General features: G+C 40.0%; 1 protein-coding gene across 2 annotated transcripts in view; it reads left to right on the top strand.

The window, feature by feature from the left end:
• Positions 1–10885: 10885 nt before the first annotated feature.
• Positions 10886–17922, top strand: part of atp1a2a (ATPase Na+/K+ transporting subunit alpha 2a) — a 52911-nt gene continuing 45874 nt past the window's right edge. The window contains exons 1-5 of one of the 2 annotated variants that reach the window (XM_034207861.1): positions 10886–10896; positions 12819–12831; positions 13781–13855; positions 15804–15863; positions 17313–17516. In XM_034207861.1, coding sequence (XP_034063752.1) covers positions 12820–12831; positions 13781–13855; positions 15804–15863; positions 17313–17516 — 351 coding nt within the window. In that variant the 5' untranslated portion in view covers positions 10886–10896; position 12819. Of the gene's footprint in view, positions 10897–12593; positions 12832–13780; positions 13856–15803; positions 15864–17312; positions 17517–17922 lie in introns of those variants that run through there. The other variant, XM_034207860.1, reaches the window with a different exon arrangement.

Genomic DNA, 17922 nt, shown 5'->3' with positions numbered 1-17922 from the left:
CAAGAATCTCACATCCAAAAGTATTTGGCTGTGAAATATAGAGGGAATGAAACATCCATATAAATGACATAGAACAGATATAAACACAAAGCAAATAAAAACAATTAACGGTCACTATTCATAAAATACAGTATATCCGAAAAATATATTGATGAAGTGACGCTGCAGAACATCATGTGAGTCAATGGGCAAGTCCGTTTAGGAAACACATGATGTGCAGAACTTCTTCGTGTGTATAGCACAGAATCAGATGTACTTGTTGCAGTTGCTGAATGTAGTCTGTGTCTTTGAGTCCTTTGAGGGTCCACAGACCTCACAGCTGGCTGTGGGGGTCTTCCAGAAGCTGACTGTGGGGGTCTTCTTGCAGCTGGCTGTGGGGGTCCTTCAGCAGCTGTCTCTGAGTCAAGTTCATCTTCCAATTTGCTGTCAAATTCTGGGTTTACCTCCACATTAGCCTATCCTCATTTTCAGAAATCTCTTCCTGTTCCACTTCACCGTGTTCCTCTAATGCATTCCACTCACTCTCATCCATTATTAGCTCCAAGGCTCTGAGCAGAATATCTTTTGGCCATTTTGTTGGTAGATAATTGTAGTTCTGCACTACACTGTTACTACACTGTGAGGTTATGTCTCTGTTTAGTCCCTCCTCCGGCGTGCAGATGCGAGGGGGGACAGTGCGAGAAAATGTAAAATGTTTATACATTTCTGGAAGATCTAAATTGTTTATAATGTTCTAGGATAGTTTTGTGTACACACTACAAAGGGTAAAGTTCAAGGGAAAACAGGATCAAACAGCTTCTCTATGTGTGTGTGTGTGTGTGTGTGTGTGTGTGGTGTGTGTGTGTGTGTGTGTGTGTGTGTGTGTGTGTGTGTGTGTGTGTGTGTGTGGTGTGTGTGTGTGTGTGTGTGTGTGTGTGTGTGTGTGTGTGTGTGTGTGTGTGTGTGTGTGTGTGTGTGTGTGTGTGTGTGTGTGTGTGTGTGTGTGTGTGTGTGTGTGTGTGTGTGTGTGTGTCCTGGTATTGTATCCGGGTCAGATTGACCCACACCTCTTATGAAGGACATAAATGCGGGTGGACATTTTTTCATAAGTGGAAAAAAATAAAAACAATTCCACAATAAATAAGCCCCGGCCATTGAGTTTCAGGTTGAACGAAAATATCCTTATATATTTTTGTATTCATTGAAAATGGAAATCGGGTCAATTTGACCCGAACACCCAACCCAGTCTCATGGCATTTCGTGTTCACCAACACGATTTTAATCTATTGATTCGTGTTCACCAACACGATTTTTCCCTTTTTTTCGTGTTGCACAGCACGATTTTAAAAGCAATGTATTTCTACTGGTAATGACGCTCATGGAAGCACGGCATTCGTTTGTGTCGGCTGCCCTTAAAGGCAATGTGAGCGTCCATTCTCATTGGATAACGGATAATTGTACACCCGGAAGTAAGTATTCCCCTTACTGTCGATTGATTTTACAGTGATATCTGCACTACTCATCGACTAAAAAACACCAGATTATCCTTGTTAACTACACAACATTGATTGGTTTAAATTGTGTGCAATGCTTTTGGATTTTTCCCCTTCGATTCGGAGAAAAAAATATTTTTTCGGAGTAAAGGATGGCAGAAGACACTACACTACCCATAATCCCCAGCTATCGTTTGGACTACACCATGTGCTCTGTTTGACAAACCCCGTGATAGTCCTCAAGCTCTGTGATTGGAGAGTGTGCTCCGAGGGTTACGCCATTCATTCCAATGGCTGGCGTCTATGTCACGTGATCTTCAAATTTCTCCCTGCGAACTTCGTTTTATTCTCGATGGAAAATGCCTATTTTAAAGTTAGTTTGGCCATTAAAATGCGTTTTGATGTCATTTGATGCGAGAAATATGAGTTGTTATTTCAGATTATGTGTGCAGTGGATGTACATGATCTTTAGTTTGCTAGTTATTACGAAGATTACTTCAGGAAGTTTTCAGGTGGTTGCTAGGGACGCTGCTATCGATATTATTTCTGTTATGTTGTGTAACTGTTTAATGGTGTTATCTGTATTGCTACCCCCTTTCCCGTCAATGTATAGTGTTGGTCCACAGCGCAAACATATTAGTTTAACAAAATCCGCATCTAAAGATATCCTACGTTATTTCCCCTGTGCAATTCCAGTCTCACATCTCAGAGCACATCGTCATTAACAAATACCGGAAACAGACCGAAAACATTAAAAAAATTAAAAAAATAAAAACTTTATTCCGAGTGCTCTTGCTTTTCTCTTTGGAAGTCATCACATAACGGCATTGTAATACACGGTTCGGCTGCATTACATATTACATATCTGCCGTAGTTCTGTATTTATAGAGCCCTGATGAGAAGACTTCTAGACAAACATGAGGAACTGAAAACGTGACGTGGATCATAAATATATCAGCCATTAAACAACATCTTACATTTCTTTTCACACAATACGTCTCCTTGCAGTATCAACACTAATTCGGCTGACTTTTATATTTGATCCAATTGGTAGATAGGTTGTATTTACACCATAAAGGTGCACAGCTGATATAAAGGGACACCTAGTGATTAAAGCAGGTTATTGAATTTCATTATTTTTATTATTAGATATTAATAGGATCCCTATAAAGTATATTCATTACTCGTTATTCTCTACTAATAGTTCACTAAAGACTGTATATAATTACTATTTTGCACATCCCTTTCAAGATTTCAAGATTTTCTAAGGTTTATTGACATATCATATAGGCCTACACAACTATGGTGTAGTTATGCATTGAATGAAAAACTTGGGTCGCAGGTTCCTCAATAGTGCATTACAAGACATCTATCAATATTTGTGCATACCTCCAGCAATGTTAACTATGTTGAAGCACTTATTTTAACTGATATTATACATCATGTATTATACTCTTATAAGATGTATGTAGATATTTAATCTCCGGCCTTGTCAGGTATTGAACAATCAATAAATAAAGAACACAGAATTGTTAAATATAAAACACAGAATTTGTGTGATTATACTAAATGATTTACAAATAAACACCACTGCATAATGTACAACTGTAACACATGCTGATGTAACGCAAATGTTCCAACTTGGGATCAATAAAGTATATCTTATCTTAAGCTGATCGATGGCTACTGCCATATTTGCAAAATGTGCCTCTGAACCTTGACAAGTTCATGTTTCAGGCTTATCAATTAATGTAATGTAATGTTATCAATTAACAACAGGGGTCACAAACATAAGACCAGCTGTTAAATAAAGCTATTCTGACCTTAGCTGGCATGTGTGTATATATATATTAATGCTGCCCATTATGGGCACAAGCAATTTTCACCCATTTATTAATTATATGTTTTAAATTTGAGTGTTTCCTACCCCCTAAACCTCCAGGGATGTACACAGTTCAATACTGGCAACTTCTTATTATGGGAAATACGAAAACGTCTTTTAAAACTACAACTCCCAGTAGAGACGTGCCATATATAGAGAACATGTTGCGAAACAGAATAGCCAGCATGTGTAGTTCTGGGGACGCGGTGGACCCGTTCAAATCCAGTTTTGGACAGTCTGCCGTGGTTCCATCCCATTTCAAGTGCTGTTCCAGGCTCAGCGTAACCCTCGGAGCACACTCTCCAATCACAATGCTTGAGGAATATCACGGGTTTGTCAAACAGAGCACATGGTGTAGTCCAAACGATAGCTGGGGATTCTGGGTAGTGTAGTGTCTTCTGCTATCCTTTACTCCGAAGACATATTTGTTTCTCCGAATCAAAGGGGAAAAATACAAAAGCATTGCACACAATTTAAACCAATCAATGTTGTGTAGTTAACAAGGATAATCTGGTGTTTTTTAGTCGATGAGTAGTGCAGATATCACTGTAAAATCAATCGACAGTAAGGGGAATACTTACTTCCGGGTGTACAATTATCCGTTATCCAATTGAGAATGGACGTTCACATTGCCTTTAAGGGCAGCCGACACAAACGAATTCCGTGCTTCCATGAGCGTCATTACCAGTAGAAATACATTGCTTTTAAAATCGTGCTGTGCAACACGAAAAAAAGGGGGAAATCGTGTTGGTGAAACACGAATCAATAGATTACAAATCGTGTTGGTGAACACGAAATGCCATGAGACTGGGTTGGAACACCACACAACGGTTAAGCACTCCCCCGCGGCATATGGACAGAGACATTACATTGCATTTAGCGGACGCTTTTATGCTTTATGGCATTTAGAGACCCTGTATTTTTACAAACAACCACCAGGCAACATAACATAACTGGACCTTAAACCACAAATTGTCACATTTCTGAAGCTGTAGAGAGAGAAAGTCAAATACCGAGCTGTATAGTCCATGTGTTCATAGGCGGCGCGTGAGGCTCAGGTTTGGGAAGGCTAAATAACTTTTTGTACCTGACGCTGCCCGCCTCCGGCGTCAGAAAAGAGATCGACTCAGTGAAAGCACCGCTGATCAGAGCTCAGTGTGCGGAGTTTAAATCTATCAAGTCATATTACAGGATAAAGTAAATTACAGTTTAAACTGCCATATGCAGGGAAGACGCCGACGTGTCGCACTTGTCATTCATATCACATCATCAATCAGATCATCGATCATATAATATATTGTGGTGACACGTTATTGGACATAATTCACCTTCAGGCTTGTATTGCAACACGGACCCGTTAGAGTGGGACACCGGAAGTTAGATTCATTCAGGCTAGCATGACATGCAGTAGCATTAACAAGTGTATTCCAGTCTTGTGTTTGAATAGTCTATGGTTTGAATGTATAATAAAGTGTGGAGTTCCATACTGAACACACCGCCTCCGACTCCCATTCATCGGCTCTACAATATCATATTTCCTTATCTGAGTCAGCTTCTCGAGCCATTAGGTTGACGAAACACTCAACTCAAATGTAATTAAAGTCAGATCCACTCGTGTCTAGATGGGGCAGTGATATCATAAAACTGTTGTACGCTTTCAAACACTTTATAGTAGTTTATTTATTTTTTAACCTAGTTGTTCTATATTCACCTTGCAGGTGCAAGTATGTGGCTTGTATCCTGGATTACATGTTTAAATCATGGATGTTTAAAGGTGGGGTAAGTAATTCACTTCAGAAACACTTGTTATATTCCATGGAATGCTCTTAACATCCCGATAGCAATGAATACATTAAATGCTTTGACAATAAATCCATAAAAAAATGTCATCTGTGGAAGCCGTGGCGCTGTAAAAAGCACGACCAATCATCTGAGCCGGCCCGGCTAAAATAACTGGATGGCCTACCTGCCTGTCAGCCTTCCATCTGTGCACACACTTATCTCGTGCCCTCATTGGTCATGCGCGTTCGTGTGTGTTGGAGGAGGGGCTCTGTAAGGAAGTCTGAAGGAAGGGGCAGATTTTTTCTGCTGCGTACTTTCCAGTTCTAGCGCACTCGAGCTGGTTTCTCCATTCTTACCTACCCTACCTTTAAAGTTCATATTTGTCTAATATTAGTTTACTTTTCATTAATGAAGTACAACGCTGCGGTGTCAGTACACTTGTCCGGCTCTCTGACTTGTCCCTGTTTGTGATTGGTCAAATGTTGCTAACCCTTTCACATGAACACTTTCAGCTGGAGAGAGAAACCCTGGCTTGATTTACCGACCGTTTCTCAATCGCAAGTAAAACTGCTGCAGAGCAACTATTTCAAGTATACTACGTCATCGAGTGGCGCCGAAGGACTGTTTAAATGCATGTTAAATTTGCAATTTGAAGTCTTAGGTTGCGTTCCGATAATCCAAAAATCAGCTCCTAAATTCTAACCCTATCTCCTATTCCTTGACCTCTGAGTGAAACGTCACGGGGTTAAGAGATAGTGGATAGGAGAATTCAAAAGGATTTAGGAGAAGAGACTGCGGTGCTTAGAGAATTCGAATGCACTTTCACTATCTGACGTGTTTATGATGCGCCAGCGGACGTCATGAATGTGTGTCTACTGCTGTGGGGAAACTATGGAAACCACAGTTTTCTATAAAGCGGACTACAACATGGATGTATAATAAGAACGAGGGACTACTGTAAACTCATCTAGAGACTCTGCACCGTGCTCTGATGCTGTTGTTTTATGCTTTATGAACGTGGACAACAGAGAAACATATTCTTCATGACCAAAGTTGGAATTGAAATAAAAAAGGAAAGTGAAACTTATGCTCGTCACCCTCTCCCTCCGGTCCACATTAATACAAATGATCCCAATACGTATGATTGTATGAAAATATCTTAACATAAATACTGTATTTATTATAAACGTTAGTCCTTAACATCTATCACTGTGTAATCACCATTCAAACATCTTTTAAAAGTTGAACAAACTCCACACAGCTCAGTGAAATGTTGACTTTATTTGATCATTTCAGTAAAAAACTAACGTTCATATTTCTCTTTTTGATTATAATACTGATGAACGTTCAAAACAAAGCACTTTGGCAACTTACCACATACGTTTTAAAAAGCTTAATAAGCACCATAACTTTCATGATGTCATTTCTCCCATTATCGTTTGTGTCCGTGAACGGCCGACTGTTGCGTGACGTCAAATGCTGTGGCTGCAATGCATTGTGGGGCAGCATTTTCTCCTCTCCTTTCGGTTAGGGAGGTCCAGAGCCATATAATAGAAGAGTTACGACAACGGAAGTCCAAAAACGGTTATCGTCACGTGGTTCATGTAGAAGAGGATCGTTCCCCGGAAGTTCATGGCGGGCAATGTGAATGCATTGATAACAGGAGATAGAACTACGATTTTTGGTAATTATTAGTGAATAAAGGTTTTGATTTGCAAAATGTATACAACAAATCGATATGTGTATGTATTTACATCAATGTTTTAAAAAATAAAATAGAATTTGCTAATATTAAGTGATAATATTAGGATTAGTGTGAACAAGGAGTTTACATGTTAGGCTAACAGTGCCTTGGTTAAAGAGCCTGTTGCTGTTTATATATAGCTTTGAATTCTTTAAAACCAATATTATCTTCTTAAACCTTGTATGGTAGTCAGGAGCATCACTTTCTAATGTTTATTGATATATTTAGAGGGAGGGGATCTAAAGTAATGCTTTCAAATTCAGATTAGATTAATGTCTACCATTTTCTTAAATTCATGGTAGTTTCAGTAACCATGGTAATTGAGGACACAAATTATCTAAATGACTAATGTCATCTTTATGGCTTTCAGAAAGGACAGGTGACTATCAAAGGACTAGCAGCAGCAGCATGATGATGATGATGTTAAATGTGTTGTTTTAGGAACATCCATTGCAAATACATGGAATTCAATAAACATTGAATAGCATATCATGCAGTTTGTCTGTGCCTTTTCCTCCGTGTTGTCCTGGTGTGCTGTGCTGCCTCCTAGTCGCCACCATGGTTGCTGTGCTGCCTGGGGATGCTCCAATCGCTCAGAGAAAGGAGTAAGAATGTACGGCTTCCCCACTGACACAGAGCGGAGGAAGCAGGAGCAATTTCACAACCAACAGCAACAAAATATGTGATTTATATACAAACACTGCATTTGCACTTTTTCACAAAACGAAAACCACACCATTGGGAAAGCTTAATGTTTTGTTTAATACAAAAAACAGGGAAAGGCTTGAAAAACACAGAGTTGAGACTCAGGGTGCAGGGTGAGGGTCTCAGTGCAGGTATTCAGGCTCCATTGAATCCCCCTCTGGTTCTTGTGCTGAAAGAGGGATAAACAGACAGGAGAAAGGGTTATACACACCTATATATCACACCTATTGGATGGGAAATTGCCTTGGGGAGATAAGGTGTGGTCTTTGTTCCCAACTGAAGTTATGGAACTTTATTATTTGTGAGTTTAACAAAGTATGACAAATGGCATCAGTAACATATGTGATATGAATTTCTATACAGTTGTCTCACATTCTTGGTCATATTGTATATACAGTATGTAATGAGTATAACATGTCCAGTAAGTATAAAGTGTTTCCTAACACTGTGTATTCAACCACTATGGAATATGTATGTGGGCAGACAAGATTCAGACACAGTTGTTCTGTGTGTGAAGTAACCTCAAGTCACTCCGCAGGCACATTTTGATGCAGACCAGTTTGTCAAGACAAAAAAGGGCAAGACTAGGCTGAGAGCAGAGGCTATACCCACCATCTTCGTGCATCGCCCTGTGGTCAAAAAGAGAAGGGCCCCTGCACCACGATTCACCCCGGGACCTGTATCTACAAAGCCCATAGCTCATGATCACAGCGATAGTGTGAAAGGTGACACAGGTATAATAAGTATGAACTCTTAGTAACAAAAGTAATATTTCTTATTTTTAAGTGGTATAATATTTTAAATGTTCGAACATTTACAGTGCCATGTCTTCTACTTACATTAGTCTCAAAGATTGAGGGAAGAAGGGAAGGGATCACTGCCCTCCACCTGCCAGAGGAGCGCAAACAACAAAAACAAGCAAGGTGTCCCGTCATGTACCTGGAAGTTTAGGTTGGCAAAATGGAGTAAGAGAGGGACTTGAAAAACCTTGGTGGCTGTCTACTCATGTTGTTACAGTTGTCTTGGTTACAGCTCTCAAGTTTTTTTGTGTGCCATTTCCACATCTTTAGAAAATATGAAAAAATTGAAGTGAAATCAACCTCATCTCTGGAGAACAAACTTCGATTTCTCTGTCTTGTGAGTTTGCAGTCTTGCAGTTTTGCTCCTCCACCTGTAACATCACTGCCCCTCCACCTGCCATACAGTAGGTTACTAACAAGATTACTTATATAATACAGTGATAGAATACATGTTTAGTATGCTTACTTATATAAAACAGTAGTATTAAACTTACCTTGTGTTTTCACACTCACTTAAGTCCCTCTCCCTTTACCATCAATCCAAAATCAGCTGAGCTGCAACATTATACAGGCAGGTAATAATCAACATAATCACAAGGACACAATATGGCTCTGCTAAAAACACTCACTCTTACACGCACCAAAGTTATATTTATCTAATATTTAACTCCCTCCACCCCCGCATACAATCCTGTTTAGAAGCCCCTCTTCTCTAATTCAACCACGTTGGACCAAATGACATTAAGAGAATGGAATTTACAATTAAAAGGTTGTTCAACGTCTGTTGCTAACTTGCTTCGGTATCCTAGCTTGATCTGTTATCTGTAAACGTTCCCTAAATCTACTGATTTAGGGATAATCCACTGACATCCTTTAATACACATGTTAATTTGAATCAGATGTACTGATAATATCCGCAATATAAATCTTTAAACTTCTTCTTACCTTTAAAAGTCCGTCACGAACGGTTATTATGCTGCAACTCCACAGCTCTGCTAGCCTTGGCGCTAACTTCCGGGGAACGAATGAGAGGCTCCACGATCCGCCATTGCTGTAAAAAAGTGGTCCATTGGAGTGAACGGAGATGTCATAACTATTCTATTATACGGCTCTGGGGAGGTCCAGTGGTTCCTAAGCTAAAGGAGGTTATAAAGGAAGTTTGAAACCTCCTTTCCTTTCATTTGGAGAATTGGAACGGCACTTATCATGGCTGCCACTGACGTACTTCCGGGTCATTTCACTTGGTTAGGAAGGTTCCTAAGCTAAATGGACTATTGGACTTCAGCCTTAGCCTTCCCTAGCCTACAGTACCCGCCGCCCCTGCATGTGTTTTCATAAAACTTTGGACAGAGCCAAGCTAGCTGTTTTCCCTGTGAGCTTGCTAGGCTAAGCTAATTTCCTCCTGGCTCAAGCTCCATATCTCACAGGCATGAAAGTTACATCCATTTTTTTTTCATATGAGCCTTGGCAATAACTTAAATACGCATATTTATAAAAATGTATCTGACAAAATCTCAAAAACGTATAAAAATGGGCTTTAAAGCAAGATGTTTTTAGCTTTTGTTGAACAGAAGCCACTGTGGCCACATGTCCTTTTACCGGGTAAACATGCACTGAATTTCTAAAGTTCCTCTCTGGTAAATTGCTAGAATTTCTTTTGTCACATACCATTACAATGTTCACATGTGACATATGATATGACATTAAAATGTATTGTTACAGTAGCACAAGTAAGCACATACTCAAGAGAAGGCTAGTGAAAGTAAGCTAACATTAGCTACTGCTAGGCTACATCCCACTAGTAAGGCTATCGGAGTGAAATACCTGAGCAAATTGACTTTATCAAGGTTTATGACATAGGCTTTTTTTGTAGGTTAAAAGGGACCTATCATGCAAAATGCACTTTGTGATGTATTTTGTATACATGTGTCCCCGGTGCGTCGGGGAACTCACGCAGCATCAGCAAATAAAACCCTCTCTCTTTTCCTCCGTACCCAAATCTTTTAAAAACGGGTGTACAACGAGCGGATACAGATTACATCCGAACTGACGTCAAATCGGCAGCGGACCCACAGAAAGTTGCTATCGGAAACAATGCCTGACGTGTTTTGGACGTCTTTGTTTACATTAGCAAGCCTCGCTAACACTCAGAGCTAACCTGTACTGAAGAGGACATGTGTTTTTAAAAAGCAGGAAATAAAAAAAGAACTCACCTTGTGATAAACCTGCAAGAGAAAAAGCATTTGAGCTCCATACTATTTCAGAAATAATCCTTGACGTGGTTTAAACAGGATGGCGTTTTATCACAACCGAATTTAACTTTATCTCCGGTAGAATTCTGATCAGGCATTAGCTCCGCCTCCTCTTCTTTCTTTCTTTTTCAAGCTAAGGACCCAAGATCCGCGTTTCTCTAACAGGGTTTCAAAAGAACGGTGTGAGCAGTATGAGGCATGGCGACAATGGGTGATCTGTTTGGTATTTTGAAAAAAAACTTCACAGACATGTTTTAAGGTATGGCCCTACAATATATATTTCAAATATAGCATGATAGGTCCACTTTAAGTTAGAGGCAAGAATATTAGCTTAACACAGTTTTAGCTTTCTTCTCTTATTTCTTGATCCATTGAGGTTAAAATTGACATATTTAGTAACGTATCTTTTTTTATGAAGCTGAAAATAAATGTTTTATCATACTGTATTATTAGAAACGTTAATGGGAAACATTTTTCACCACAGACATGCTAAGCACTTTGTAATAAGGACAGCTTAATAACCACACCCATTAGTGTAGAAAAAGTCAACCCAGTCTCACGGCATTTTTTGTTATAGTCACGAAATGAATCTATTGATTCGTGTTCACCAACATGATTTTCCCATTTTTTTTCGTGTCACATAGCACGATTGTAAATAATAACAAATTAGAAGGAAAAATACAGATTTCAGTATTCTGAGGCTCTGAGCCCCATTTCTTTTCCTCGCGGACGGCAAAAAAAAGTCTGACATTATACAATTTAAAAATAATTAAAAAAATCGTGGTATTGAGAAAGAAAATGTTTGTATGAACCACACAGCTTCTGGTCTTCCAAGACCCGACCGGACAAAAAGACGTGGTGCAGGCACGAAACATACTACCAATAGAAATACATTGCTTTTCAAATCGTTCTGTGTGACACGAAAACAATGGAAAAACCGTGTTGGTGAACACGAATCAATATTCAATTAATTTGGTGACTATAACATGAAATGCCGTGAGACTGGGTTGAAAAAGTAGAAGAAACCTTGAACAGGAGCCAGTGGCCCATAAGTACATTAAAGTTTCAGCTCATACAGGATTAAAAGCATGCAATGTAGGAAGAGTCAACGCTTTAAGTAATTGGCAACTTGTGAGAAGACATTTGGTTGACTACTTATTTGACACGGTATCATTCGCTGCATTTGTTGCGTGGGCGAAGTGTTCATGACCCGCCTTGTTAGAAATATGTTGCTAATTGTGGTGTTATACAAGTCACTTTAAATTCAAGCAAAAGAAACAACTGATCTTTGAGGATCAATTAACAAACGATTCAACAGATTTTTACGGGATTTGTTTTAATGCAGAACAGACCTAAGGATTCAGTCTGTGTTTAGTATCAGAAAAAGCTGAATATAAATGTTATTTTATATCTTAAAAGGCCAATATATGTCCCTCATTATCACATTTGCACTGCATGTTATGTGGAGTGCGAGGGTTTGTTTCTGGTGTTGACAGCATTGATTGGTGGTCATTGTTTTCCATGCAACCATGTGTGTTGGTGGGGGGGTGTGGAGAATATGTAGCAGGTACACACACACACACACATATACCATGTATACATCACTTCAGGGGACATTACATTGACTTACATGTATTTCCTGGAGACTTATCCTAACCTTAACCATAACCAACACATGCCTAACCCTTACCCTTAACCGTACCCTTACCCTAATCCTAAACCTAACCAAGTCTTCACCCTAAAATGAATGATTCCCCTTATGGGGACCTATAACTGACTATGTAAACAGATGTAGGTCCCCACAAGTATAGTAATGCTAGACCACACACACACACACACACACACACACACACACACACACACACACACACACACACAACACACACACACACACACACACACACACACACACACACACACACACACATAGAGAAACCTCCACTGTGTGAGAGTTTGGGTGTAAAGAGGCCATGGTATAGGAGTATGTAGAGAGGAATGGCATGGCTTAGGTTACCCTGACAGGAGGGTGCAAGAACTAACGGAACAGCGTATTTGGTGAGGGGGTGCCAGGCCCAAAAAAGCCACAAGTGTCTTCCACACGTGGGGGGGGGGAAGAGGTCTCAGCTGTGGCCCCTGAGCGCTGTCCTTCACATTATAACCTGCCGACGTCTGGATATTCAGCATGGGTAAAGGGGTAAGTGATTTTCATTAAAAAATATCTATCATAAAGTGCTTGTTTGTTTTGTCGCTCTCAAACCTTCGCTTCCTCTTGAAGCTGTTGTAATGCATGACTCAGTTGCTGTGCTCCTACTGTGACTTATATACAGTAACAGCATATGGCTTGGATATGCATCATGGAAAACTACTGAGATTTCTAAACCTGTCTGCAGCGCTGGATTTTCCTCAGACTGCTGCTGTTTATTTGTTTTCTTTAAAGACAGTATAATTTCAGGATGATGGCTTTTCTTCTAAATAAGTTTTGTTACCGCCTTGCTGTTTATTTGGGTAATTACGTAATTTTGTATTCTCTCCATCAGGCTCATTCCATTTAGCTTTATGGGGGGACAGGCTGGTAATCTTCCTCACACACACTGGGGGGGAAATTGCTATGCGAGACACATTTCAGGCACTCCACCGACTCTGTGCTCCGTCTTTGGCTTTTTTTGATTACTTTTTCACTGTGTCTCTCGCTCGCACTCTGTGTGTATCCCTCCTTCACTGACATGCACACGTGCTGCTAAGAGAAGACTGACAGCAGCAGATGATTTCCATGATGCACCATTCTTCCAACTGTTCATGACACACACACACACACACACACACACACACACACACACACACACACACACACACACACACACACACACACACACACACACACTCGCTCTCAGGCACACAAATAAGGGAACTTTCACTATGAGAAAAATATTTTCTCCTCCATATTCAGTGAATGGTTTGCCAATATTGCCAGGAGACTGAAATGAACCGGCATACACACAAGTCTATTGTGCTTACACTGACTCTTGTAATACGTGGCTGAGAGTAAATGGCTAGACACAATGTGGCTACAAGCACAATAACCCAGTTTGTTTTTTTGTGGAAGTTTAGGATAATGTGTAATCTCTCTCTCCCTCCTTCCCTAGTTTGGTGCCGAGAATATGGGGAAGAAGAAAAGGAAGGAGAGGGATTTGGATGAGCTGAAGAAGGAGGTGTCCTTGGTAAGGAAAATAAGCTGTCACTGCTCCTCCCCACACTGATTGATTCTATCGCTGCTCCCAAATAGTGTCACACCAAAGACACCGGGATATTTAACAGGGAAAATGAAAACAGTGGCCAGTAAACAAAAAGGCAATCCAACCTGCTTAGTGTTGTCGGTTGTAGATGAGCCAGCCTGTCCTCTTCTATCGCTTCCACCAACCCTCTGGCTGCTCTTCTTTGTACTCAGAAAAATGCTGAATAATTTGTGGGCCACCAGCAGTGTAGAGCAGCGTCTTTGTCTTGTGCAGAGCTGTATCCCTTTGAGGTGCTGTCAGAACGCAGCCAAGCGATGCCCATGAAAACTGGGTCTACGTTTTGCTGCACGCACTATCTCTGATAAAGCAGCTCTTGTCAATTATCAAGTTGGCCTGTTGACCTATTGGAGGAAAGAAATCCTTGGATGCTGTCAACACTTCCAGCGTTGTTCAGGGCTTTAGTGTCCACTTTCATCAGTCTGTTTCATGTACTTCTTTCATTGAGTGATTTCCTACATTTCCCCCCAGTGTTCCTTTAAACAACCATCAGACAATGGCTGATCAATATTGGGTGTAAGGGCATACAGTGTAAATAAAGCCTAACCAGTGAACTGATCTGTGAACACTCGGGCATGTCGTTGATGGTGGCCAAATCACTTTCGTTGTGGTCCTCCGAGGGGACTGTATTGATGGATTTCTCCCTGTCTTATTTTTGAATGGACAAAGCAGCCCTTCATGCTGTGGGACTGACACCTTCCTGACAGCTGCTAGCAGGAATTTGTGTGGCTACAGAACCAAGCTCCATTTCAGCTACAGGGGAAATCTCGAGGTGCAATATGCTGCGCAGGAATAATAATGCAAACATGCCACTAATCAGAAATCATTTATTTATCTGGTAATTAAGACAAGTTCAGCTTTACAACAGCAAAAAGACACAATTAACAAAAGGGGCTAACGTTTTTGTAAATTTGCGAAACACAGATGTAATAGAATAAAATAGATACATACCATGGTAGAAATCAGTTGCAGAATATTCAGGTCACTGAACTAGCAGCCAGAATTATAATAAAACCTGAAAACAGGAAAATTAACCTGCAAAACAATGTTTAAGGAATACTTTCCCTTGAAATTAACAATTGGTGTATGAATTACTCACCTTGTGTAAAAAAAACAATCACACTTGCACAGGTGTGCTAATCGTGCTTTTGGGTACTGATTATGAATACGTGTTATTATTAGAAAGGTTGAGTGAAAATGCATGTTTTTGGGTAATATAAGTGAGCACACAACTTGGATTATAATGCAGAAGTTAAAGTTGTTTAGATACAGTTTTGTTGTTGTTAAATGCAAACACCCATACACTTAAATTCTTTAAGACTTGCCTCTGATTTTTGATTATTTTCGAGGCATTAGAGAAAAAGAAAGTATCTCTTCACAAATTCAAAGAAACTTGATGAGTTGATATACAAATGCTTCATGGGGTGACTTATTCCATCAGGCAGTATTTTTCAGTTTTCGAGTGGTCAAGTTTTTACAACTGGAGAACAAACTAACTGCACCTCACTGGTTGACCTCTTGACCATCTGTCATAGGAAATAAATAATGTATATATATTCCCTGGATCCATGTCAGCTATAGAATAAAGTATTTTATCTCAGTGATATAGAGATGTGTAATGGATCAGTGCTATGTCCTCCCGATCTATATGACCCTGGCTTGTTATTAATAATTCCCTTTACAGCTGCAGCCATGCGCTCAAAGCAAAACGTTGAATATTTTGCCGTAGAATTATATGTACAGTTTCCCATTTATTTTATGTCATTGACAAATTACCTTAGAAAACAATGTTACTGGCCAATTACCATTATAGATTATATTCTGTGTTTCTGTTCCCCTGAAGAACAGATTAAAACAGATTATTTTCTGCCTACAGGACGACCACAAACTCACTTTGGAGGATTTGGGAAAACGCTATGGAGTGGACCTCACACGGGTAACACAAACAATCTCATTTACACATGCACAAAACACACACACACACACACACACACACACACACACACACACACACACACACACACACACACGCACGCACGCACGCACGCACACACACACACACACACACACACACACACACACACACACGACAATACTGCCCACAGAGATGTGATCTGTGTGTGTCGGTGCGTGTAAGCAACATCCAAACTGAGACCAAACATTTCTTTGGTCAAGTTTGATCCACAGCAGCGTCCTCAGCTCACCTTGAGCCTCATTCATCTTTAATCCCCCAATCACACAGACGCACACAGACATACACACTTTGATGCAACGAATTTGATGACAGAATCGAATACATCACACAATTTTTTATGCCGTAAACACATTTGCTCCGTACCTTAAGTTTGACATTGCAGCTGAAGTGAAACTGATTTTATCTTTTTGAGATTAGTGTTGACAAAAATATGAAACCTTGGGTGCTCAAAAACATCACAAGCTTTAAAAATGCCAAAGGAAACTTGCTTAACCTCTGGAAAAAATAGCCAATTTCTGTGTTTTTTGACATTGTATCTAGCTAAATGTTCTTCAAATACATGCATGAATTGAACATGACACTATTAGGAATTAACTGATGAAAATATCAATAAATCCAGCAGTTTTGTTGCCTTAACCTTAGTAAGAAGATTCTCCCAGTTTATTATACCCGTAGTGTTGAATAGGCCAAGCAGGAATACTTTATGTTTTGCAACTGTAGCAGTCAAATGGTGAAAATGGGGTCGTTGTGTGTTGTAATAAGATTCCTAGCTGTTGGGAAAATAATGAATGAACTCTTCTAATATCAGAGTACACATGATAACAAAAGCCCTACGTAGCTGTGTACGTAACAGGATGTTTGATTACCTAGAAGAGCATCAGGACTGTTTTAGGCATATGATAGCTATGTGATTAACATGATGATTCAGCCTCTATGGAGAGAGACATATGACTCATGTCTATTGCTTATGCAAATCAAATCAAATCAAGTTTTATTTATATAGCACATTTATAAACAATTTATGGTCGAGCCAAAGTGCTGTACATATAATAAAATAGCCTACAGTAGAGACACTTTACAGCAAATACAACAGCACAGATTGTTCAGAATATCAGTATGAGAAAAAAAAACGACAACCTCTATCCTTAGCTAATCTAAAACTAAACATTGAATACTGGTTTGAACCGGTATTCTGCATCTTGTGACTGTGTAACTCCCTCTCTTGTATATCAGCATGTGAAGGACACTGCTCAGGAACTAGTTGTACCAAATGCTCTATATGTGATGACTACTTCCATTCTTGAGAGGATAATAAAAACATGGATCCTGAGATTGAAGCTCAAGCCGGTGACGAGTGATATTTTTCTAACAGATGCAAAAGACTCATTCTTAAAAATTGCTCTCCCTCAGGGCCTGACCCACGCCAAAGCCCTGGAGGTTCTGGAAAGGGACGGTCCGAACGCCCTGACCCCCGCGCCCACCACCCCCGAGTGGGTCAAGTTCTGCCGTCAGCTCTTTGGCGGCTTCTCCATCCTGCTCTGGATCGGTGCCATCCTCTGCTTCCTGGCCTACTCCATCCAGGTGGCCACAGAGGACGAGGCGGTCAATGACAACGTGAGAAACTGCTTGTAAAACATGCACACATGTACGAGCACACACCTCACATATTAATCACTCACAGGCACACAGAGATGCAGGTACATGGGCAAAGACAGCTGCAGGTATAAAACAGGTACAGGAGACAGAAATAGAGACATAAACATGGACATATCCACGCTTAAATGATTGTATGGTTTTGTTAATTTGAGGGATTTTGTCCGGTCACTTACCAAAATACTCAAAATATTATATTTTCAACCTCAAAATATACATTACGATATGGTAAACATATGCAAAAATCACACATTACTGATTGAATTGACGTACAAATGCGACGTTCTGCATTACATCCAACCAAACTCTTCTTCTAGGTAAAGCTAACCTTTTATATCCATGTCTTCTGAATCTAGTTATTGATTGA

The sequence above is a fragment of the Gymnodraco acuticeps genome, unplaced genomic scaffold, assembly GCF_902827175.1.
Source record: "Gymnodraco acuticeps unplaced genomic scaffold, fGymAcu1.1, whole genome shotgun sequence".
In the NCBI taxonomy this organism is placed as follows: Eukaryota; Metazoa; Chordata; class Actinopteri; order Perciformes; family Bathydraconidae; genus Gymnodraco; species Gymnodraco acuticeps.
Note: the sequence above shows the minus strand (reverse complement) of the source record. Positions and strands in the feature narration are given on the sequence as shown.